At 40.1% G+C, this 26,148-nt stretch overlaps 1 protein-coding gene across 1 annotated transcript in view; it reads left to right on the top strand.

The window, feature by feature from the left end:
• The window catches only part of PHLPP1 (PH domain and leucine rich repeat protein phosphatase 1), a 218,789-nt gene that overhangs the window by 184,995 nt on the left and 7,646 nt on the right, over positions 1–26,148 (top strand). Inside the window, exons 11-15 of the mRNA XM_034762095.1 lie at positions 5,848–6,048; positions 7,287–7,449; positions 18,530–18,660; positions 23,252–23,356; positions 25,030–25,224. Coding sequence (XP_034617986.1) covers positions 5,848–6,048; positions 7,287–7,449; positions 18,530–18,660; positions 23,252–23,356; positions 25,030–25,224 — 795 coding nt within the window. The remainder of the gene's footprint in view (positions 1–5,847; positions 6,049–7,286; positions 7,450–18,529; positions 18,661–23,251; positions 23,357–25,029; positions 25,225–26,148) is intronic.

Genomic DNA, 26,148 nt, shown 5'->3' on the forward strand with positions numbered 1-26,148 from the left:
ACTTGGCTCCAAGGCTTTCACTTGGTCACGTATTAAGTCTACTCTGTTCTGTGCTACAGATTGGAACTGTGATTAACTGTATGGAGACAACTGAGTTGTAACCAGGTTCACTGATGATGTTTGACTTACCCACCATTCTGAATGCTAGAATATCATACTCACCGTAACGGTGTTATTTCACATGTGGGCTCTTAGTACTCTAGTACTAGGTAGAGTTTTTTCAGTGTTTCTACTTCTGAGTTAGTAGCAGCAATCAAGCCTGTGTGAATTCACACATACATGAATCCCTCTGTTAAGATGAGGGACAAAGGCTCCTGGCCAGACTTGGGTGTAAAAGATGCTTTTGGCAGCTGTTCTGTTGGAGTATATAGCATCAGTGGTGAGTCTAGGATCGTACAGCTGTTGAGAGTAGGGTGTCTATTGAGGACGATTGATATATGTGGGCTAGTTCTTCAGAATGTGTTCATCTTTCATGTCAGGTTTTAGCTTCATCTGGGTGCTGATCCCACACCAGGGCTGGGTAGCTGGAAAATATTGGATGTAAAAAAGATACTGCTAGCACTTAATATATCCCACTTCCGTGCACCACTGAGTCACACCATAACATTCCCCATTACTTCCTGGTGCTGCATATGCTCGTAATTCTTGTATCAGGAGAGGGAGCGGGGAATGACAAGTTGAATGATTGATACCCAAACCTTCTGCACATAATTTAACATAGTTTTATCATCTTCCCCTCTCTTCCTATTTCATTACCTGAAGATGATCAACTGAAACAGATACTCTGGAGACAGGAAGGCAGTTTCACTGGAGGATTAGGGAATAAGAGCATGAGGGACAGGAGAAGGGGAGATAGGTAAAATGGCAAGAGCTAAGGAAGAAATGAGATGATCTGGATAGTGTACTGTTGGCGGTCCATTGGTAGGATGATTCAGAGGGGGATTGGGATGTACTTTCCCCACCCCTTTCTCAGTTAGAACCGTCATGCCAGAATTGGTCGGTTCTGCAAGATTGGTATCTATTTAGTATTTATTTTCCCTGATTTTCCCTTTTATGGAACTTGTTTCCATTTCACTTCTGTGCTGTAGATGGTATTAGATGTTCATATACTGAGAGCATTTTTTACAGATACTTAAAATGGTTTCCTTTTCTAACTTGTATCATCTGAGATCTTAATACTTGGGGTACATATTGGCCTGGATTCTTCTGATTTCCATTTAATTTTCTGCAGTGTTTTTGCAGCTATACCACCTCTGACTGAATATGTCACTGTTTGCAAGCTAAACAGGATTGTTTTAATTTAAATTTCCTGTCTTTCTTATTGGATACAATCTTTTTTTACCTTGCTATTTTAAACAATTCCACAATATAGCTGTGCATTTCTAAACAGCTACCATGTTACGCTCCATTGGTAGCTGCATTGTGAAGTTTATAAAATGCTTCAGAATACTTTGGGGAGAAAGATACTATACAAATTTGAGGATTTTTACCCAAATTTATGTCTTGAATACAATACAGCTAGATACCAATAGAAATATTTTGGAATCTCTTAATTATTTTTCCTAACTGAAGATTGTTGCCTCTCCTGTAGTAAGTAGATTTTCAAGATGAAATCACTCTTTTAGTTGAAGTAGTTTAACACTTTATGTAAACTGCACACATGTTGAGAGATCTACTTCTGCGGAATTAGTGAAGCCCTATCCTGATTGTGTGTGTTCTCTGGGACAATTTTATATTTTGCCTAGGTGTGTGGTTGAAAAAAAATAAGTGACCCTTTATCAAAGGTATCCGCCTAATACCCTATAAAACGGAAGGTGACTTGTTCCAACTGGAGCTCAATATTTATTACCCCAGAGGTAACCTTGCACTTTGTCAAAGCTACAGAATTCCTGTGTTGCTGCCAGTGACTTGTTTTCTTTTTTATCTCTGTAACTGTTAATTCATATTTCCTGGCTATTGTATTCTGGTATGTATGAGAGTAGTGGAATCAAGTTCTTAAGTTGATGCTGTACTTTTTCAACTGCAAGCGTGGTGTGTTTGTGGGTGGAGTCTGAAGGAAAAACAATTAAGTTTGGACTAGGCTTTCATGCTTGACATTCTGGTTCCATCTGATAGTGATATGAGTGGGATATCTGCAGGCACATGGAACGGTTTTTGACTACAGGCACTGGAAAGATGGCAATACTTGTATCTAAGTTAATTCCCAGCACTGTGGCCTCAGAGGACATTGATGGAACATGAAACAAATGTAACGTGGTAGCTGGCAGTGCCAAATGGAGGTTTGAGGATTAATTCTAAGGATTCAGGCTATGTCTGCACTGCCGCTTATGTCGTTCAGGGGTGTGAATAAGGCCCCCCACCGAGCGACATAAGTTCACCAACCTAAGCGCTAGTGTGGACAGCATGATGTTGGTGGGGAGAGTGTCTCCTGAAGACATAGCTACCACCTCTCGCTGGGAGTGGATTGATTAAGTTGACGGGAAAGCTCTTTCCCATTGGCTGAGGGTGGCTACTCTAAAAGCTTACAGCGGTGCAACTGCAAGCTCTCTAGTGTAGCCGTAGCCTCGGGATAGCCTTGACTAGGACCAGTCAGTTAAATCAGCATGATGGAAATTTATCTGTGGACGCTTATCAACTTATTTTATGTACAACTAGTTTAGAGTTAATGTTGTTTTACATTATTTCAAACCATTCGTTCATTAAGTCCTCCCCTCTGAGAATATTGTCCTTTTATATATGGGTATGTGGTTCAGAATTGCTGGCAGAGCATTTTTATGAATCCTTCAGTGTCCCAAAAAACAGTATAAGAGCTTGTCTACACTTACATTTTATAGCGCTCTAACTTGCTGTGTTCAGGGGGGTGAAAAATCACCCCCCTGAACACAGCAAGTCTGAGCACTTTAAAGCGCTACTGTAGACAGGCTCTGAGCGCTGGGAGCTGTGCTCCCAGCGCTCAGAGCTAATCCCCTCTTGGAGGTGGATTACCAGGAGTGCTGGGAGAGCTCTCACAGCGCTTGCGCACGACCACACTCACACTTCAAAGCGCTGCTGCAGCAGCGTTCCCGCGGCAGCACTTTGAAGTTTCCAGTGTAGACATACCCTCAGTTTGGAATGACATCTTCTAAAGAGGAATGTTAATGAGCAGTGGTGATCTAAGTTATAGAATGGGGGGGTTGGGGGGAAGGAGAATGAAAAACGTAGGATCTGATATCCTAACCACAAATGTGGAAACTGTAACTATGTGCACTCAAGTTTAAAAAAAAAAAACACTGTTATACAAAGGAAAGGAGGATAGAACAAATGAGCGTAGATTTGAGGATCCCAATCTTTAGCGGCATGGAAAGACTGTGCCAGCATTCTGCTTGGCATAGAGGAGCCCAGGCTGTGGATCTCTAAACAGTGGGAAGGGCAGTGTAAATTTTAAAATATCAGAATTTTCCACAGAACAGAAATTCCAGTTTCGACCAGCTCTACTGCCTTAGAATTGCTGCGTGCAAATAGCTTAACCCCTCTGCTTTAGGGTTTCTGCATAGTTACTGTGTGTTTGGATTCATGCAGTAATAGACACACCTTTGCAACAGGGGCACTTAGAGCCTTGCATATTACAAGAAATGAAGTAAAATAGCAGGATATCCCTTTATGCCAGCAGAACTTGGTCCCCAAGAAAGCACTACTTCTCTCCACAGCACAAGTCAAATCCCCATGAAACCCCACTCTCTGCTGCAGGCCCTGCAAATGTGTGTGCCTGGCATTGTGCTCTGAAAGTCACCGGAACAGTTTTGGACCAGGTGGAGGGCTGAGACCCCCTTCCGCAAGAAAGCTGTACTGCCAGACCTCTCTTCCAAGGGGATCAAGCTTGAGTAGCTCTACTGATTGCAACTGTAGTAGCGCAGCACAGGAAGTAGGTGGTTGCTCAGTGGTAAGAGCCTAAACCATTTTCAAAACCGACCATTCAGTAATGGTGGTTGCAGGAATGTTTAGGCTTTGTAAACGTTGTTAAATCACTAACAGCACCTTTAATTTGAGAATTTATTTGATCATACCTGATAAAATACTGTATGGGGAGAAAAGAGAAGACTAAAAGAATGCTGTTGCCAACGTAAGTTATTACAGTAACCTCTCATATTTTAGCATTAGGTGTGCATTCTTGTGATTTAGTAAAGTAATTTATGTTTGGTTCAGTATGCCTATGCTTTGTAATCCATTTTTGAACAGACAATGTATTTTTGTTTGCTAAAGGATGAAGTCGAGGGGTGGGGGGGATTTGTTTTAAAAAAAATAAAATAAAAATAAAACCTTGCAATTGCAATCTTTTTCCAGCAAGTCATACAGCTCCTGTGAATAACAAATGAGACTGTTGATTTAAGCTGCGTTTTTCTGCGTTAGTGGACTCCTTTGAAATCTGTGTAAACTAGTTAACCTACTTTCAGTTCTTCAGAGCTCCTGGAGTTTTTTGTTTTAATGGAAAGAATTTTTAATCCCTCAGCATTCTGTGTGACTTTTCTATAGTGTGTAAACCCTTATTTTCTGTGGACAAGGTTCAACAGGTTGCAGCTGTGAATTCTCTTGGAAATCCGTTTCATTCATTAATAAACCTTAACGTTTGGTGTGAATCCTCATGTAGTTGGATGACTAAAGAAAGTTTTATCAATATTTCATACCTTTCTCATGAAATAAATCAGGCAGTATTGCTTCTTCCGTCAGACACAAATACTTTATATTTTTAATTTGTGTTCTGTTCCCTTGTTTTATGGGTACTGACCTGCTTTCTTGTCTACCAAATTAACATAGTTGATCTTCTGTTTCTTGAAAATAACTTCGACTGTTGCAGCTGTCATTTTTCATTAGTTGATGAGAACAGTGCAGTTTGATCTCAGGAGACTGGATGCTGTATATTTGCGTGTGCACACACACACACACCCTCATTATTCAGCAAAGTGTGTTCCTGAAGGCAGTCTCTTTGCAAAGTAAATAGTGGGGAAAAAAGTTCTTCCATTTGTCTTGTAAAATATATGTGGCATTAAGATATTTTTCCAATAAGAATTGTATCTATTTGCCAGATATCCCTTGAGACTACTGTATGTATCAGTCTAGCACTAAAATTATTTAAACAAATGAGTTCCTTGTCTACAGATCTATATAGGTAAAGCACAGGCAGTGCAACCTTCTCCACACCAGTGTCAATTGTATCTCATCCCAGGGCTGCAAAAGCTTTTTTGAGGGAGGCAGAAGGACTCAGTTTTCCTGCTTATTCAGTCCTTGGCCTCTCAACTAGGACTGCAGAAATAATTAAGAATGCCAACTACTTGGCTATGAGCATTGAGGGGAGAGGCGTCCTGGTCTGGGGATAAGATGTACCCATCAAGAACTTAGACACATAGGCCACCAAACAAATGTATAATAGTAACCACTTCTTGTCACTATTGGTATCTGTCAGATTTTAAACAATGATGTAGAAGTGAAAAGTTTTAACTCCTAAGCCACCCAGCCCTTATTGCCTGGTACATCTTTACTATTTACCTTGCATGTTTGTATAACCAGCTTTCCCATGCTGTAAATAGATGTTCCATAATGCGTTTCATACTTTACATTAGAAATGCCATCTATGGTACTAGAAAATGCTTTTTTATCCATGCTACCTCCAAGAGCCAAAGTCTCTCACTACTTAATTTAACAATTTAAATGGAAATTTACTTTACGTGTATAAAACTAAACTGTCTTCTGACCACTTCCTGCAATTTTCTGCTTCTGAATGTAACATTCTGTAAATCTCTGGTGGTGGTGTTTATAAATTAAGAAAGATGAACAATACAGTAACTCAACTACATGTACAATCTTGTTTTGCAGCTTGAGAAATTTGAACGCCTCTGCCAACAAACTAGAAACACTTCCTCCATCTACCCTTTCTGAAGAGACCAACAGCATCTTACAGGAACTTTATTTGACCAATAACAACCTCACAGATAAATGTGTGCCCTTGTTAACGGGCCATCCACACCTGAAGATCCTGCATATGGCCTACAATCGGTTACAGAGCTTTCCTGCGAGGTAAGTAACTTCTTAATGCTGCTTGTCTCTTTATTAGAAAGCAGTCTTAAGTGGAAAATGCAGAGTATATTTTCATAGCAAGGTTTTGTTCACAAATTGGAGTGTTGCATTTGTTTTTTAAGTGCATGTGCGCGTTGCCTGTATAATGGTGGGTTTGTCCATTGCCACTTGAATGTGTGTAACTACATGCCCTCATGTTGCACGCAGGAACGAATGCACTTTGTATGTTAATTTGTGAATTTATCTCTAGAGATTGTGTGCTATTCTCAACTAAGGAAAATCAGTGCACTCTCTTATCACAGCCACGTTATGGAAATCCGGAAGCTGTTTCCACATAGTTAGCATAACTTGGTCTCTTTCCACACATATACCGAGGCCTTATCTACATGGCAAAATTGACCACAATAGTTACTCCAATATAGCACATCATGAAGATGCTTATTTTGGAATAAGTGCCTTTTTCCAGATTAGAGTAATGCATTTTCGAAGTGGATTAAACTAAAACAGAAAAAAGACACTCTGATTGTGGAATTAGTGTCCGCTATTCTGGATTATCTATTGCGCTTAAATCCACACCCTACTTTGATCCAGAATGTCTCTTAAGTGTGGACAAGCCAAGTGTAAGACTGGGGTGCCACCAGATTCCAGAAGGTATATCATATCTGTCCTGATACGACATTTCGCACAGCCAGGCTACTGACACTAGTGCCCCATCTCACCCCTTCCTTCAAATTCTTTCCTTCCTCCCATCGGTACGAGGGCACTACATGCCACTCCTCCCTATCCTCCCTAGCACACTGCTTTCAGGGAGTAACACATGGGGGGGGGGGGAAGAGTGAGAATACATGTTGCTCTGCAGAGAGCAACAGAATGAGGGGAACTCAGCAAGCATTCTGCGAGAGGGAATGGAAGCAGGATGCCAGGGGAAAGGTAAGGAAAGAGCATAGAGTAGGAAAAGAAAAAACTAATATTAAAAGAGAAAAATATGAACAAAAAATAGAAATAAACACCAAGAATTTTTAAATTAAGAAATTAACGACACAAAATAGAACAATTGAGGCCTTGTGATGTAACCTTGCTGACATGACATGATAGGAAAGATGGCAGACACTGATCTCTTACAACAGTATGGGCCTACAATTTAAAAAAAAAAAAAAAAAACCACTGCTAAGCGTAAAATTTAAAAATAAGAGTACATACAAAAAAAATGCCTTAATCTCCTTTCTTTCTTTTCATAGTAAAATGGCCAAGCTTGAGGAGTTGGAAGAAATTGATATTAGTGGGAACAAATTGAAAGCCATTCCAACAACCATTATGAACTGTAGACGTATGCATACTGTGATTGCTCACTCCAACTGCATTGAAGTCTTCCCAGAAGTCATGCAACTTGTTGAAATAAAGGTATAGAATGGATGTGTTTTAAAAAAAAAAAAAAAAAAAAAAAAAAAAAAACACAAGTTTTGAAAGGATTCTAGATGCTAGAAATAGTGTGAATAAAATGCCTCAAGAATGAGACCCTCTTCTACACAGTCCATAGCACAGTGTGTTTGTAACCAGTCTGTGGTGTGTCCTTAGAAGTTTGTCACAGCACACATGTACTAGTCGTGTATGTGAATCCCAAATCCATCATGCTGCCTAACTCCTACAGAGTTTTACATTCTGTTGAAATTTGGGCAACTGTTATTGTCTTGGAGGACACCGTGCCAGAGGACATGAGGAATTCACTTTGGAATGGGCTGCTCCACAGGGCAAGGAAGGAAGGACCTGCTAACCAGGCACTTTTAGCAGGTCCTGTCTTCTCTGCAAAATAAGTATTAATTATCTTCCTGTAACCAGGTTGTATATGTCATGAGTCAGTACTTGTAAGCATGACTGCTAACCATGTATGGAAACGAATAATATTTAGAGCCAGCTATATCACTAACTGGTTTAAAAATACCTTTAAAAGCAATAGAGCAGGCAAGTCCTAAAGGGTAGTGCTTGTATTCCAGAAGAGGAAAGATCTGGCAAATTATTTTGCAATCAACAGTCTCAGTAATATTTTGAAAATTATAGCTCAAGAACACATAGCTTTTTAAATTTTTTGTTTTGCTTAAAAAGTAATACAAACCTGAGTTTTCCTTAAGAGATTCTATCTTTGGAGGAATGCAACAATTGAACGTGTTCAGGAAACTATTGCTTGCCTTGTGTAAACTAAAATTTTGTCTCTTTTCCAGGCCATAACACAGAACTCTTAACAGGTCATATGCTAATTATCCAAGTAGAAAACATTTAAGGTATAATACTAGGGCTCTCAATCGCAGTTAACTCAAGTGATTAACTCAAAACAAATTAATTTGATTTAAAAAAATCATGATTAATATCCGTTTTAATTGCACTGTTAGTTAATAATAGAATGCCAGTTGAAATTTATTATAAATATTTTTGGATATTTTTCTACATTTTCAAATATATTGATTTCAATTACAACACAGTACAAAGTGTACAGTGCTCTCTTTATTGTTTTGATTGTAAATATTTGCACTGTAAAAATAGAGTATTTTACAATTCACCTCATACAAGTACTGTAGAGTAAGCTCTTTATCATGAAAGTGCAACATACAAATGTAGATTTTTTTTGTTTTGTTACATAACTCACTCTAAAACAAAACAATGTAAAACTTCAGATCCTACAAGTCCATTCGGTCCTACTTCTTGTTCAGCCAATCACTAAGACATACACGTTTGTTTACATTTATGGGAGACAATGCTGCCCTCTTCTTATTTGATGTCACCTGAAAGTGAGAACAGGCATTCACGTTGCACTTTTGTAGCCAGCATTGCAAGGTAAATAAGTTTTACATTGTTTTATATTTGAGTGCAGTGTGTGTGTGTGTGTGTGTGTGTGTATTTTAAAAAAAAAAATTACATATAAGTTGTATTTTCACAATAGAGATTGCACTACAGTACTTAGGTGAATTGAAAAATACAATTTCTTTTGTTTTTTACAGTGCAAATATTTGTAATAAAAATAATATAAAATGAGCGCCATACACTTTGTATTGTGTGTTGTAATTGAAATCAATACATTTGGAAATATAGAAAACGTCCAAAAATGTTTAAATAAATGGTATTCTATTAACAGCGCAATTAAAACGGCGATTCATCATGATTCATTTTTTTAATCGTTTGATAGCCCTATATAATACACAAATGCCATCATAACACAGAGCCGATTAACTGTATTTATCTTGAGACATAAACAAAGTTGAGAGCAGATTACGGTTACTGGACCAAAATACTTACTATATATACAGTGTTGTGGTGGTGGGGGGGGGGGGGGGGGGGGGGGGGGGGGGGGTTGGTTTTTTTTGAGGGGGAGGAGGAGGGCTTGTGGAATAATATAGTTCTGAGAACAGTCTGTATTTTTCAGTAAATCTGGTCACTCGAAATATAGTTACTAAGCTGCTGCTTGAGAATGAGCACATCTAAGGATGAGCTGTTTAGGCTGATTTTAGCCAGGATATGTAAAACAAAGTTCTGGATTTGGGATACTCCTCCCTCTTTGGAACAATAGCCAGAGGAAATTGAACGCCATTTAAAATCGATCTTTTAATTAAAGGAAGGGTTGGGGTGGAGGGGGGCAGACTTTCCGTGGGAAATATTTTTGACAAAAACTATACACTTTTGTGCTTTTTAAAAAAAGAATATTGTAAACATGCTGATGGGAAGCAAACAGCTTTTCTTGTGTTTCCGCTCATACTCTGCAAAAGCAGAAAGCCCTATGGAATAGTCAGTCTTCAAAATGCAGCTATTCTTTTGTAGCATCCTAAGAGAAAACAGGTTAGCAAGAAAAGAGGGAAAGGATTTGTTTTTCATTTTGTCAGGAGTTGCTTAGGCCTCATATTAAAATAGACAAGAAAGCCATTCTTGGATGAAAATTGTCCTCTGTTTCAGAAACACTTTATTAGAATATACAACAAAAGATAGGAGGAAATACTACTCTGGGGCTTTTTCCTTAATGTACAGAAATAACCAGTTGGTACTTAGCCTGTTTTACCCAGGTATAAAGAACTTGGTCTCAGTCCAGTTCCCAGTAAATGGGTGTTCAGATAACTACCAATCTAGCTAGCACTCTGAACAGAGAAGCTCTAGACTTGGCAAGTTTGGAGGCCAAAGTGCCCATAACAAATTTTCTGGACCTTAAAAGATGAACCTCAATTCTCATGGGGAGGAACTATCTGGAGCTTGAACTGCTGCTGTTTGCTTTATCTGTTCCTTGGCTATATAGGAAATTCAATCTTCAGGGCTGTCAATAATTCAGCGCCTTTGAAAAGTACCTAACTAAAGAGTATGTCTTCACTACCACGTTAAAGTGCTTTAACGTGGCTGTGTAGTCGCGGCACTAGTACTCGGAGAGAGCTTTCCCAGCGCTGTAAAAACACCCCCACGAGGGGAAATCTCCCAGCGCTGGTGCACTGTCTACACTGCCACTTTACAGCCCTGAAACTTGCATTGCTCAGGGGGGTGTTTTTTCACCCCCCTGAGCGAGGCAGATTCAGCACTGTAAAGTACAAGTGTAGACAAGGCCTAAAGTTTATAACTTGTCTGAGGGCTTGTTTTGTTTCATCTAATCCCTAAATCTTTATATAAAGTCTCATTGTATGAGAGGCAGTGTGAGTATCCATATACTATGATGAATAGTGTGCATGTGTACGCCATGCTATAGCAGTAATTGTTTAAGCTACAAGAATGAAATAATGGTGGTGCCATTAAAATAACTTTTAAATCTATCACATAACTATGTGTGGCCTGAGGTAAAAGTAATTGTAGTCTGTTTTCATGTTTAATTCTTCATCTTCTTGGGATGGTTAGATCTTGAATTTCAAATATCCTGAAACGTGTGGGTTTTGTGCTTTGTGATGTACAAGTTGCAGAGGAAAGGTAATGTAGATAATGGAAACCATGTTCACTTATGCTTCAACTTCTGGACTTATGAATTAAAAATATTCAACGGGGGCCTTGAGAGCACAGCAGAGACAGGCTCCCTGTTCGAGAGCCTGGCCCCGAGTAGCCATTATAGGGAAAGTCTGGCTTTGGCCTTGTAGCCTTGGGCTGGAGGGAGCATTCTCAGTTGCTTTGTAGGGATGGTGCATGTGCTGTCTGGTCAGCAACAGGAGCTTTGAGGGGATGGAGCATGCTTAGTGAGGATAGAATCTCTGGAGATTTTAGAAGCTAAAATCAAAATTTTCTGAGTATGTGTGAACTATTTTTCAGAGGCTTATAAATTGGCCACAGTTGGGTGAATTTTCACAAGGATGGCAAAAGAGAGGTTGCTGACGCACAATTTGATTTAAAGGCCTGTGTGGACAATTGTAAATTGATTTAAACTTAGCTTATCAATTTTTTTTTTAAGCAGATCATTTTAGGAAAGTTGACACACAAGTTTGCATTGATTGCATTAAATCAATTTGAATCACACCTTTAGTTGAATTGGTTGTTGGGTTTAGTGCGCAGGAGCTGGGCGGTGTTGGTGGCCTGTGATATACACACGGTAAGACTAGGTGATCTAGCCTTAAACTCTTACTCTACAGTGCAAGTTTTGTGTGCAGATCAGCCCTCAGCAGGGTGTCACTTAGCTGATCAAGAGCATTATCTCTAGCAGGACAGAGGAAAGTGTGTACCTTGATTAGCAGAGACTGAGTACAGTGCACTTCATAAAACCACCCAAACAAAATGAGTTTTCAACTTTTTGCTATTTTTTTCTCCTTTAAATTATGAGAATAGTAGTCCTATGTGTAGATGGAGCAGGGGCAGGCAAATTTTTTGGCCTGAGAGCCGCATTGGGTTTCCAAAATTGTATGGAGGGCTGGTTACAAGAAGCTGTGCTGCCCCAAACAGCCAGGCATGGCCCAGCCCCACCCCCATCCAACCCCTCCTGCTTCTCACTCCATGATGACCCCATTGAAACCCCTGCCCCATCCACCCCCCCATTCCCTGTCCCCTGACAGCCCCTGGAACCCCAGCCCCTGACTGCCCCCCATCCAACTTCTCCTCTCATTCCTGACTCTCTTCCCCCACCCTGGGATCCCTACCCCATCCAACCACCCCTTCTCCCTGACTGCTCCCAGAACCCCTGCCCCTGACTGCCCCCCACCACCGAATCCAACCCCCCTTCATTCCTGATAGCCTGCCCCATTCAACCCCCCTGTTCTCTGCCCTCTGACCACCCCATCCCTATCCACACCCCCGCCCCCTAACAACCACCCTGAACTTCCCTGCTCTATATCCCTCCCCCCCCCCCCCCCCCCGCTCCCCACCTCCTTACCGCGCTCCCTAGAGCAGCCACGTCACCGTGTAGCACAGAGTACCGGGTCAGGCCGGGCTCTGGAGCTGCGCTGCCCCAGGAATTCGCAGCCCTGCCGCGCAGAGCATTGCGTTGCTGGCGGAGCGAGCTGAGGGGGAACAGCAGAGGAGGAGCCGGGGCTAGCCTCCCGGGGCAGGAGCTCAGGGGCTGAGCAGGAGGGTCCCACGGGCCGTACTTTGCCCACCTCTGAGATAGAGAATGGGTGCTGAATGATGTCTCCAGCAACACAAGTCATGGTGATCCCCATCTCTAGGGTCTGTGTTGCCTGTATGTAACTAATGGAAATTTCCATGTGTTATTTTATGCTTTAGAAAATTTATAACTGAGCAGAATTTATTTTTTTCCTATCTGCCTTGAATTTTGTAAGCTTGGAAAACAATTTTTATAAAAAGAGTAATTTCCTAGCAACATGGCTCTGCTTTCTGGGTCAAACCAACTGGGATATACGTTCTTGCATACTTAAGCAAAGTTCAGCTTTACTGACTCACCCTTTTGACTGGGTCCAGGTTTACCCTGCTGGGTTCACAGTGTATATTCTAGGTTGAGAGTATCTAACTCTTTTGCTGTAATTACAGGGTGTCTTTCCAGAAATAACTGTTTTGGTTGAATCACTTTATTATACGGTTGCTGTTGGAACACTTGACAATTGTGAAGTTTTCTCCTTGTCTCACTCTCTTGGTCTTTATAGAGATATTCCAGAGTATCAGTGAAGATATGTTACAAGTAGTACATTTTTGAAGAAGAGAATCTTAACTTTGATAGCTGTTCTCTGAGTTATAATAGCTCTCCCTCACTAAAAAGTCATCTTCAGCCACAATTAGGGATACTGTAATGTGCCCATGAGCTGCAGACAAGACGTGACTCCTAGTAATAGCGCTGTCAGGACTGCTGGGTAAGCGGCTGTGGCTGGAACAGGAGCAGTCTGTCAGAACTACCAGGTTCGTGGCTGACTTGTGCTCTGTACACTCATCTCTTATACTTTGGAACAAATATACTTAAGATTCATCCTTCCTTGTCTCCCTACTTTGCCCAAACTAAATTTGGAGGGCAGGGAGGTATCTGCTTGATCGAGCGGAAATCTATATACATTTGAGTAATCTTGGTGCTGTAGAAGCCGAGTTGATACTACTTGCATTAAAATGACACATCAGGCAATCCAAATCTGTGATATGATCGGAATTAGAAACTTGTTCTTTCCTGTTTTGTATATGGAGTAGAGCGAGAGCTAGATTTAACTGAAGAAATACCTTGTTATCCTTTGGGATAAGGCTGCAGAGAATTTTTAAAATCATCCTAGCGTGGCAACAAAAGTTATGCCTGCTGGTGCCAAAGGATTAGAGTTGCTGCAACAAGGCATTGCTGTGTTTATAGGTGCTAGGAGTGTAAGAGAGCACTACAACCAGCTAAATCAAAGTTATGTAATAGCCTTCAGACAGTCCTGTGACTTCATAGTTTTGGTTTTGTTTTCTATTAAATCTTGAAAGGAGCATGGAATAAAAGGGCAGTGTGTTGATATGGCCTTGAAAACCCAGAGGGGTAATAAGTAGGGTTTAGGGCTGTCAAGCGATTAAAAAAAATTAATCGCGCTGTTAAACAATAATAGAATACCATTTATTTAAACATTTGTGGATGTTTTCTACATTTTCAAATGTATTCATTTCAGTTACAACAGAAAAAATAAATGTACAGTGCTCACTATATTTATTTTGTATTACAAACATTCGCACTATTAAAAAAAAAATAGTATTTTTCAATTCCCCCTTTACAAGTACTTTAGTGCAATCTCTTTATCATGAAAGTTGAACTTAGAAATGTGGAATTATGTACAAAAACCACTACATTCAGAAATAAAACAATGTAAAATTTTAGAGCCTGCAAGTCCACTCAGTCCTACTTCTTGTTCAGTCAATCACAAAGACAAACAAGTTGGTTTACATTTATGGGAGATAATGCTGACCGCTTCTTAATTACAATGTCACCTGAAAGCAAGAACAGGCATTCGTATGGCACTGTCGTAGCCAGTGTCGTAAGATATTTATGTGCCAGATGCGCTAAAGATTCATGTGTTCCTTCATGTTTCAGTGACCATTCCAAAGGACATGCTTCCATGCTGATGACGCTCGTTAAAAAAAAATGCATTAATTAAATTTGTGACTGAATTCCTTGGGAGAGAATTGTTAAGGCTCTCAAGTTTTACACTGTTTTGTTTTTGAGTGCCGTTATGTAACAAAAAAATCTACTTTTGTAAGTTGCACTTTCACAATAGAGATTGAACTACAGAACTTGTGAGGTGAATTGAAAAATACTATAGCTTTTGTCTATCATTTTTACAGTGCAAATATTTGTAATAAAAATAATATAAAGTGAGCATTGTACACTTTGTATTCTGTGTTGTAACTGAAGTCAATATATTTGAAAATGTAGAAAAACATCCACAAATATTTAATAAATTTCAATTGGGGATTCTGTTGTTGAACAGTGCAATTAAAATGAATTAATCGTGATTAATTTTTTTAAGTTAATCGTGTGAGTTAACTGCAATTAATTGACTGCCCTACTAGGGATCAATTCCTGAAAAGTAAACTACAGTGAATCAGAAGGACCCCAGCTGTAGTAGGGGAGGGGAAAAGCAAAAATCTCAATACATTAGCTGTTGTGTTGAGATTTCCACCATTTTTGTTCATCTGAAGGATCCAAATTCTGGTTCGATCCTCCTATGCTTAAATAATGCCAGCAGAGTTGGAATTTGGGCATTGGATTTTAAGACCTCCATATCAGGTAATCTGTGGTTTCAGGGTTTTAGAAGTATTACTTGTAATAGGAATTCAATTTAAGCTGTACATACTTTAAACTATATTATTGAAATCCTAGAATTAAAGAAAGGAAGGGGGGGCCATCTGATCCCTTTTCAGTACAAGATTGGCATTACAATATAGTCTCAAGCGTCTTGTCTAATGTGCGTATTTTAAATCAGAAATGGGCTATCACGCTATCCTTGGCGATTATTTGACAGATAAGGTGTACTCACAGTAAAGTTACCCTGGTACTCAACCTAAATTTTCCTTTTCAGCCATCTCGCTCTTCTTGCTTTTACTCACTGAAAATGGAAGTTATATGTTGCCTCTTAGTCATCTTTTAGCTAAAAGATGTGCATTTAGTTTTTTAATCATTTCTTAAGTCAGCCCCTTCAGACCCCACTAAACATTCTTGTTGCTCTGTTTTGACACACACTTAAATGGAGGTTCCTAGAACAGGGTACAAATATTACAGTGCTTTCTCACAAAGTCCATGCCATTCCTCCTGGATCCATGTTGATAAGCTTCTGGGTATTCTGCTCAAACTGCATTCAGGGGTTTTGCCAATATTGTACTAGCCTATATAATTTGCTGTCTACTTCCTAGATTCCAAACATTTCCCTTCCATTGTGCATTATTTTTCCGAAATGTATTGACCCTTATTTTTCCTGTGCAAATTTGCTTTCTTTTTGCCTGCTTGATTTTTGTTCTATTGGGTTTTTCCCCCCCGGTGTTTATAGGTGCCCCCCCTTCCCAATATAGAACCAGCTACAAATTTAATATTCGTCTTCAAGATATTTAACAACGTTAATTAAAACTAGGTTTAATATTGATTCCCCTCTTCCCAATACAATACTTTGCCATTTATAACACTTTATTTTAATATCTTTCAGCCAGTTTTCAATCCTTGTCAGTGCTCATATCCAAGCCAGTTTGAACTGACTCCCAAGTAAGATTTTTTTTATGCCCCACTTAAGTTCAGATCTGTTGCATTTATTGTTTCCTTTATCTAGGGTTCCCAGGTGTCCAGTTTTCAACTGGAACGCCTAGTGGAAAAGGGACCCTGGTGGCTCCAGTCAGCACTGCTGACTGGGCCATTATTAGTCTGGTTGGCTGCCCGCAGCAGGGTGCCTGCCCAGCTCTGCGCGGCTCCTAGGAAACTGCCAGCATCTCCCTCTGGCTCCTAGGTGGAGGCATGGCCAGGCGGCTCCGCAAGCTGCTCCTGCCTGCAAGCACTGCCTTCGCAGTTCCCATTGGCTGCGGTTCCTGGCCAGTGGGAGCTTTGGAGCTGGCGCTCAGGGTGAGGACAGTGCATGGAGCTGCCTGGCCGTGCCTCCGTCTAGGAGCCAGAGGGAGATGTTCCTGCTTCCGGGAGCTGCCTGAGATAAGCACCACCCAGAGCCTGCACCCCTGCCCTGAGCTCCCTCCCAGAGCCCACACTCCCGAACCCCCGCCCCAGCCCTGAGCCCCCACCTGCACCGCAAACCCTTCACCCCTGGCCCCAGCCAGAGCCCACACCCCAACACCTTGCTCCAGCCTGGAGCCCCCTCCCGCACTCTGAACCCCATATTTCTGGCCTCCACCCCAGAACCCGCAACCAGAGCCCTGTCCCACACCCTGAACCCGTCATTTCTGGCCCTAGCCCAGAGCCTGCACCCTCTCCCATATCCCAAGCCCCTGCCCTAGCCCAGAGCCCCCTCCTGCACCCCCAGCCCAGAACCCATACCCTTCTCATGCCCCAACCCCTTGCCCCAGCCCAGAGCCCCCTCCTTCACCCCAAATCCCACATCTGCAGCCTCACCTCAGAGCCTGCACCCCCAGCCAGAGCCCTTACCCCCGTCTCACCCCAGACCAGTGAAAGTGATTGAGTGAGGGTGGGGGAGAGCAAGCGCCGGGGGGGGCTCAGGGAAGGGGCAGGGCAAGGGTGTTCGATTTTTCTGCAAATAGAAAATTTTAACCCTACTTTTATCCACTAAGTGGCAAACAATTGTTTTGAAGTCATCCTCTTTTCATGAGTCATTAGTTTTTTTTTTCTATTTAACATACATTTAATTTTAAACAAACCCTATCTTTTTAAAAATTGCATAATATATGATGTATACAGTAAGCATGGCTAGGATACTAGCATTTGTGTATGAACAGCAGACCAGACCCTTAACATAGGGTGAATTAAAAAAAAAAAAAACATTGGATTTTTGTATTTAAATTAAATCCATCTTTCCTTTTAAAAATAAACCTATTTGAAATTTTGGCAACCTACATGAAACAAAAAACTATAATCTTGATCGCTTATATTAAATTTTAAAAAATTATTCCAAAGGGTATGTTTGCTGCCAAAGTTTTAAAGAAAGTCAAACCACTGAACTAGTAGAAGTCACTGGCTCAGCCCCTAGAACCAGAGTTTGTTGAAGGGCTAAACCAGCTTTTGACAGCAGTTGCCTCTTCTGCAGGTATAGAGAGAGTATCTTTTTCATTTCAGTTTTCAACTAGTTCAGTTCAGTATCTAGTTCAATTAAAGTTGAGAAACCAACTGGGAGGTAGGAAAACTTGTTTTCCTCTTCCAATCTGAATAAAAAGTAGGTGTGAGAGAGCAAGATCTGCTAGCTCTAAAATCTTGAAGGGTATGGTGATCAGAAACTATCGGATCAGTTCATTAATACAGATAGTACTTCCTTTGTTATATGTTGCTTAGTTTCAAATGGAAAACAAGTTTTAATTTCTTTCTTAAGTATTCAGCACACTTAAGGTGGTTTTATACAAATTTTTGTATAATACAAATTTTTAAATGCTGTTTTTGTGCATTTTTAATTTAATTCCAGTTTCCATTCAAGTAAAGCTCATGACTTGTGTAGGCTATTTAATTGCTTAAGTAAATGTATGGATATAGTGGATCTTCCTGTTCAGCAAAAAGTACCAAATTTAGTGGAAAGGGTATACTTAGTTGAAAATCAACAAATTTTAATGGTTACAAACCAGTGAGAATCAACTTTTCTTTATGAAAATAAATAAAAAGTACAAATGCAAAACAAACTTAAAATGTATTTAAATTATTTTTTCCTGGTTGCTAATTTAAATCAATCCACCTGTGTTGATACAGACATTAAGACTAGTAAGTAATGGGAGGGGCGCAAACATATTTTCAGGTGTCCTGTGATGTCTTTGAAGATTACAGATGAATTTTCATACTGCGTTTAGTAAGAAAGAGATTTATGTAAATGGATGATGCAGATTTTGGATTCAGTCATTGTCATGTGTAAGGCATGTATACTTTTAATTTAGCCAGAAAGTTACAGGGCCCTCTCCAAGTTCTCTCCCTCTCTTTTCCCACTTCTTTCTGCAGTGTGTGGACCTGAGCTGCAATGAACTGAGTGAAATCACACTACCTGAAAACCTGCCTCCAAAACTACAGGAACTAGACCTGACCGGAAACCCCAGACTAGTCCTGGATCACAAAACCCTAGAGTTGCTGAAGTAAGTAAAATGTCTTTTTTTAATAATGCAGGAGGCAGAATGACTCTAAAGGCATGTGGGACAAGAACCCAGTACACAAGCGTGAGAGACACATGTCTTTTCAAGGAGTACAGCTTTTTATTGCCAGGGGGCAAAAAGGCAACAAATGTGTAGGTAATTCAGAAAATTAAGGCTTTTCTAAACAGAATTATTTTACCCGCACACAAATACAATTGCTGTCAAATACCATTCCTAATCAAAACCAGCTGTAACTACTGTTGGGCTGATTTGACCTAATTTTTCACTCCATACATTGGATCCCAATAAAATACAATAGTTTATTCCACTACTGAGATGCACATAGCTTGAAACTATTGGTTTCCTCCCTTGTCCTCTCACTGTCTCTTGTCACAATCCTGTGCTTCTTTCCACTTGACTCTGCTTTGTATGACTTTCCTGTGGTACTTACCCTCTCCAGACTTGTGGCTTTTAAAGACCCACTTCTGCCATACTGCCTGCAGTGAAGCTTGGTTGTCTTGTTTGGGTTCTTTCTGTCCTTTTATTCTGAGCTCTTTGGAACGGGGATCATCCCTTATTGAATGTCTGGAAAGCACCTAGCACATTATAGGTGCCACCATAAATAATTGGGTTGGTGCATAGATAAGCAGTTTATTTTGAGCCTATATTGATTCCTTCCACAGAGTGTTCTGGGTTTTTTCCCAGAAGTGTAGGTGTTATAGTGGTTCTGCCTTCAAGCCTCTCATATTCTTTAACGTTCAGTAGGCCAGAGCTATCTACACCAACTCTGAGGCTCTTTGCCTGCCTGATCCTTCTAGCCTGTTAGCTACTTACAGACCAAATAAATTCAGGGAACAGTTTAGATTTTTTTAAAGGTTAAGCAACTGTTTATGTAACGCTACTTTAAACAATTTTCCAACAAACGGTGCAGTATTAAATTTCACCTGTCACAAGTGATGCTTGTTCACATTAAATTTGTTCGCTTCTAACAATTAAATCTTGGTATCTTATTGCATTAAACTAAATAGAGAAAAATTATTTAAGACCAGTAACCTAGGTTAAATGGGAATTTAAGGCAAGTGTTTGATAGTTGAAAATAAATGTCAGTATTATACAGCAAACAAGGCATAGTGAACAGGAAGAATTATCCTTCTCTATTTTAGGAGTTACCTTAACACAACAGCAGTACAGAAATATGTCTCTGTTCTGCAGATGACTTCTGAGGATGGTAATTGAATTATGCTTAATTCTATTACAATGGCAAATCGCTCTAATCCACATGTGGATGACCAGTGCAGTATGTGCAATAGAGAACTACCATATAGATTGCATGTTGATTTTTAGTCCTAAAAGTGCTACACCTAATCACGTAGAAATGTAATTTTATCACTTTTACTGAAAGCACTCTGCCAACAATGTGAGGTAGCTGTTACCCTCATTTTACAGATGGATAATCTGAGGCATAGAGTTTATGGCTTACCCAAGGTCATTAGTCTTTAGCAAAACCAAGAATTGAACCCAAGTATCCTGATTCAGTCCTCTGCTGTAATCACCAGGTAGTCTCACTCTTAAATGCGAGGTACGTTGTTCACCAGGGAAGATTTATCAGTCAATAAAATTTCACCAGTGACCCTTCATTTTAAATGTATTTATCTTCATTAAAACTTCAGTATATTAAAACTGAAGGAATTCTTAATCTGAATTGCTTTTCGCTGTTTAAGTAGTTTGTTCAGTTTCTGCGTCTCAGTTCGGACAATGAAAACAGACTAGACAATTTTACTACAGTCCTTATCAATTTCTTGTCACTTTCAGGTTACCACAGTGCTGCAATTTTTAAACTGGGAGCAATGCAAAAGAAATGTCTTAATTTACAAACTCTCTGCACTGGTGTATTAGATTTTTAAACTTCATGGAAACTTGTCTTCTGGTCTTAAGATTATTAAAGGAGCCAAATGTTGGGTTGCATTTGACCTGATGCTGTCTTTCTAACAATGCATCACAAGACTCAGATCTCTCCATGAGAGTTTTTAAATTATCCTCTGTTGATCTCACACACACACACACACACACACACACACACACACCTCATAGTAAATAACTTAGTGCAAGTTGATAAATTAATTGGTTAATAACATAGTAAAAGCATCCTGATTGGTTAATATCTTAGATTACTTAATCATTAAATCACACTGTGTTTTAATATCATGTGTTGCAACGAGCTACAAGAAGCACTTTAGAGAGCCGCTTGTGAGCATCAGTCTGGGTAGCACTGGTCTAATAGATGGTTTGCTGGCAGGAAGGACCATTCTTTGCATTATGTCCAATTACTGAAGATACAAAGGAGTCACTGCTGGTTTTTCCCAGTTGCCTGTCAGAGATGCAGTGGAGTTGTATGAAATTCCTCATTTTATGGATTTGGTTCATGACAAGAGATCACATTGCTTAAAGAAAGTCTATTGTAAATCTAGGTGCTGATGGCACTGACTGGACTAGAATTCTGTTCTGAGCAGATCACAACCAGTAAAAGTGCCACTAAACACACTAGGGAGTAACTCTCTGGAGGGGGAAGGATAAAAAGGTTGTGGGGGAGGATCCAAAAAAGGCCAGTTTAGGACCCAAGGTGGGAAGTAATGCCATCTAGGAGTGTACAAGAGCCTCCAAAGGGACAGAATTAGAAAAACAAAACTGCTACAGGCCTAGGTCTGGTATAATCTTTTCCAAGTGTGAGAAGGTGGTCAGAGGTAAAATAGATAATAAATAGGGCATGAAAATGCAGACTTTTCCCCTATCTTACGTAACCATCCAAATTAAGATTTGCATAAAACTAATAGCTACTGAATTCAAGCCTAGTCATGACTGTCCTACTTAGCTTTGTTTTCTGGGTGTAGTTATGCACTAGAAGATAATCCTAATTGCTTTTTAATAGAGGCTTACTATATTGCAAAAATAGTTTGTTTTTAATAATGTACAGGAAATATGCAAATAGTTCTAAAGAAGTGATCCTCTTCTTCTATGAAACTTTGAGACTGGGAGTTGGAATTTCTCCAGTACTGAATGCTACTGCTAAATGCCATGAGTATCCTTGGTTTGTCAGTGCCAAAGGGGTGAGAGGGTGGCAAATTCAGTTCTCAGAAATCCATTTGTATCCAAGTTCCTGCTTCCTGGAAAACAAGTGCAGTGTACATGAGCCACTTCAATATCTGCTGTAAATTGCATTTGTATATAGTTTATACAGAACTGCAAGTAGCCTTACTTTAAAATGGGTCTGTTTTTTTTTCTTGATTAGTGACCGTTCTTATCAGGTATATTAGAAGTATATTAAGTTTTCCTTCTGTTTGACACTGAGAAGGGTATGGAACCCAGAGACTAATATGTAAACATCAGTAGTTTGAGTATTACTTGGGGAGTTTTTGTTTGTTTTTTAATGTGCTTTGGCAAGTGCATGTCCTACTTATTTATTTGTGTAGGAAAAGACTCTGATCCAGATACAGCAGCCTTAATTTAAGTTGTTTGAGGAAAAGTTCCAAGGCCATGCAGATTGTGCACACACACAATTTCTTAGCATTTCACAGTTTTAACAGGCAGTGAGGGTTTGGGTAGGGAGAAATGCACGTTTAAATAGAGTGAATAGACAGACCTTTTATGTTTGTCCTTTTTATAATGCATTTGTATCACTGAAAGGCTCTGGTGCCTTTGAAGATGTTGCAATATGTGGAGAACTTGCTTAACTGCCAACGGAGCAGAACAACAGGGGGTCAGGATTTTTTCCTCCACGTACAGTAGCAGTATGAAAAGATGGGTACGAACATATGGGGTTGGCCCCTTTTAAAAGCTGTATTGTGCTGCTTACCATTTCAGATGTTTAAAATTCAGACCAGAGTTTACACTGATAGTTAATCGGAGGGAGGAGGGATCCAATACCCTAAATAAAAGCTACCACTCCAGAGTGAGGGGGAAGAGAATGACCATTCTTATAGCTAGAGCACAACCTGAAGGCACCCAGAGGGAAGAGCATCCTCATATTAGCTTTTAGGCATTTTCATAAGAAGTTTTAGAACATTGCTCTATTTTCAGCTTTTGGCTTGGGTGGGGGGAAAAAAGCTGGATGTGGTGATGATATGGGATACAGTAAAAATCAAATGCAGAAAGGTCTCACTTTGGAAATGGATAAAAGAAATGCATACGTTACATAGGATTTTCCCCCGTGCCACCTCTCCATATCTTCAGGCCAGTGGCACATTCTGCTTGTGTTTTCTGCAGAGCCAAGGTTAAGTTTCAAATAGCTGAGAAAAGAAAAGACAAAGTCAACGCAAACAGACCTGCATCGGACTGCTTTGCTTGTTCTATTCCTGTGTGTATTCTGACGGATAACATTCTACACAATCTATTAAGCGTTTCCCCTTACAGGGACACCTCATTTTCTTAAATGTAGTCATCTTAGCGTATGCACAGCATGCCACAAGTGGCAGGTGACTAGGACAATTGGGACAATAAAAGCTTCCTTACAATTTTAAGATAGCAGTGACTTTAAGCTAAATGTCTGTAATATCTTAAACAATTCATTGGGCTTTTTTCTTTTCCCTTCTCATTGCAGTAACATTCGGTGTTTCAAGATTGACCAACCGTCAGCTGGTGATGCTTCAGGAGCCCCAGCAGTGTGGAGTCATGGTTATACCGAAGCTTCGGGAGTTAAGAACAAGTCAGTACTGGTTTGGTATCAGCACAGAGGTGCTCTGCTGCTGGAACACTTCTGTATTTTTTTTTTTTTTTTAAAAAAGGCCCTACAAAGGAACTCTTTTCTTAGGAGAAAGTTAGTTGGAGACATTCATCTCACAAAAGCAGAGGCCATGGCATGACTTATATCTGTAAACTAGGCCCCTGCCTGGCTCTCATATTTCTTCTTTGTTAAAGGAGTTGCTAAGATACAAGTGTTACTGTTGAATTTTGTCTATATAAGACTCCACTATTTGCAAAAGACCCAAGTGCTTAAATGCATCTCCGCTCTTTGAAAAGCCTCTTTATCTTTCGCTGAAGAATGTGTCCCAAGCAAATCAGGGATGCTGCTGGAAGAGAAGTGGCTTAAACTGCATATTCCTACACTACTGACTGGTCCTTTTTTAAAGACTAAAGCAGCCCTTGACAAATAACATCTCAGGGGCCTAACATGTTAACTGCTTGTATGCCGCTGGTTACATGATGCATCTCACCTTAATGGTCCATGAATAACTTCTACAAATCTTTTTGCACTTCCAGTTGAGGTTTTCAAACACTTGAGTCAAGTGCCAGCAAGCTTGACTCGGCATTCTGTTAAATGTATCAACAAATTAAAATGATTATCACATAGAGTAACAATGACAACTTTAAGGGGCTAGAGGGCTGAATTATGAACTATGGTGCTCTGTTTCCATCCCCCTTCACCCGTTTACACAATGCAGCATATGAAATAAGTATTGAAAAGAATAAAGACTGGCTAGGTGTACCAAGTTAGTTTGTGTTGACCAGCTCACCAAGGCTTTGCTGTGGTAGCGGTACTGTGAGCAGGAGTTGCTCAACCAGTGAATTGCTGACCTCTACATATGTGCTTGTTTTTAACACCACACCATTTAGAAGCTAGTCGGAGAGCACAAAACAATCCATGGGATTGTTCATAGCAGGTCCTGAGGGGTCGGAAGGCTTTCTCCTTAGCTCCAATAGCTTAGTGGAAATGGAGGTGTGAACCTACTTTTCTTTGTGAATTTGTAGATTGAATATTATTGTCTGGCTGTTCAGTTGGTCTTACTTACTCCAACTGTCAGTCGGCCTGCATCAACATCATAAAACCCATGTCACAGTTTATTCCATGTTGGCAGCCTCGATAGAGGGGCCAAGATCTTATATGGTCTGAACTACCCTCTGACTCCTAAAGGCACTTATTTCCGTACTTTGATGAAGCATGTTCAAGGGGGCAGTATGGAGAATCTTGCTTCTCAGCTTCCTGTGCTCACTTTTCATGGGTAAACTTAAGAGTAAACAGTGCAGTAGCTTTCTCGGTTTTTACTATTTTTTTTTTTTTTTTAAATCACAGAAATAAAGGCTGCACTTTACATGCCAGAAAAGTTGAAAAATCATTAGGGGGTCTCTGTTTCAACCTTTGTTACTCTCTCTTTACCATGGAATTTAATAGTACTATAAATGCTACTTATGTTCACTACCAGGATCTGAAATGAAACTTCATAACTCATGAAAGTTTGTGACACTTATTATAATCTGATCTTCCTTCAAGCTGCACATCCTGGTCAGAACAGTGAGAAAAGAATTGAGGAGTGTTAAAATGATCTTCTGGTACAAAGGCTTATTTATTAAAAACCCATTTTTGGTTTTCTTTTTCCTTAGATTGTGTGTGGCGGCTCTTTCAGCCAATAATTTCTGTGACAACAGGGAGGCGCTGTACGGAGTCTTTGATGGTGATCGCAACGTGGAAGTGCCCTACCTTCTGCAGTGTACAATGAGTGATATCTTGGCAGAAGAGCTACAAAAAACAAAGAGTGAAGAGGAATACATGATCAACACTTTCATCGTTATGCAGAGGTTAATCCCAGATCTTTAATTTTTGTCATATTCTTCCATATGTGGATCAGTCAGCGTACTTGCTTCTATCCTAGAGCTGTTTTTTCCCTCAGTTTTCTAAATGATTTCGTTTGCTAGCTTGTTTCTTAATTGCTTGTTTTTTTAATTGTGACCTGTTGTTGCGCACACGTCCTAAAATGTTCATGACCAAGGAATGGATAGTTTCTCTTTTCTGAGATGGGCTTAATTTCTTTAAAAGTCTCATTGTTCAGAATTGCTAATATTTAAAATAGTGATGTGACTTTTGTTTCCTGAGACTGATCATCTTTAAACATCCCCCTCCTCCTACAACTTGCAAAGCCCGGCATGTTTCAACCTGTCCCTCTGCACCAGGTCAGATGATCATAAACATCAAAACTCTTGTTGAGGATATGCATTCTAACTGTTTAACTGCATATTTTCAACCGTAAAATTGAATTCTTTGAGCCAGGCATAAAGAAATGATGCTAGAAGTATGATGTAGTAGGTATTTTTGGTTATTTGAAAACCAGTGTATGCTGCTGTTGACAATATAAGAGACTGTGCCTTGGGGAATAGAGCTGAATGAAGAGGATCAGACAAAAGAGAAAGAAGAGGTGGGGAAAGCAAAGGAGAAGACATGCAAATAGGCTTGACTACACGGCCTCACAGTGTGGACTATGGAGGTGTAAATTGCTGTGTACGGTAGAGGACTGTGTTAATGTGAACTAGGACCCTTCTAGTTTGTGCTAGCAAGGTCTACACGGGGCAGTTCCAGTGCAGCTCTTCAGTGCACGCTATGCCCCCCATCGTCCACAATGCAGGGCCATGGATTCCTATGTCTGAGGGCTTGTTAATATTTATCAGACAGTCGCTTCCTGAAAAGATCCAATTCCTACGTCAGGAAGTAAGAGCAATAAGATCAAA

Source organism: Trachemys scripta, chromosome 2, assembly GCF_013100865.1.
Source record: "Trachemys scripta elegans isolate TJP31775 chromosome 2, CAS_Tse_1.0, whole genome shotgun sequence".
Lineage (NCBI taxonomy): Eukaryota > Metazoa > Chordata > Testudines > Emydidae > Trachemys > Trachemys scripta.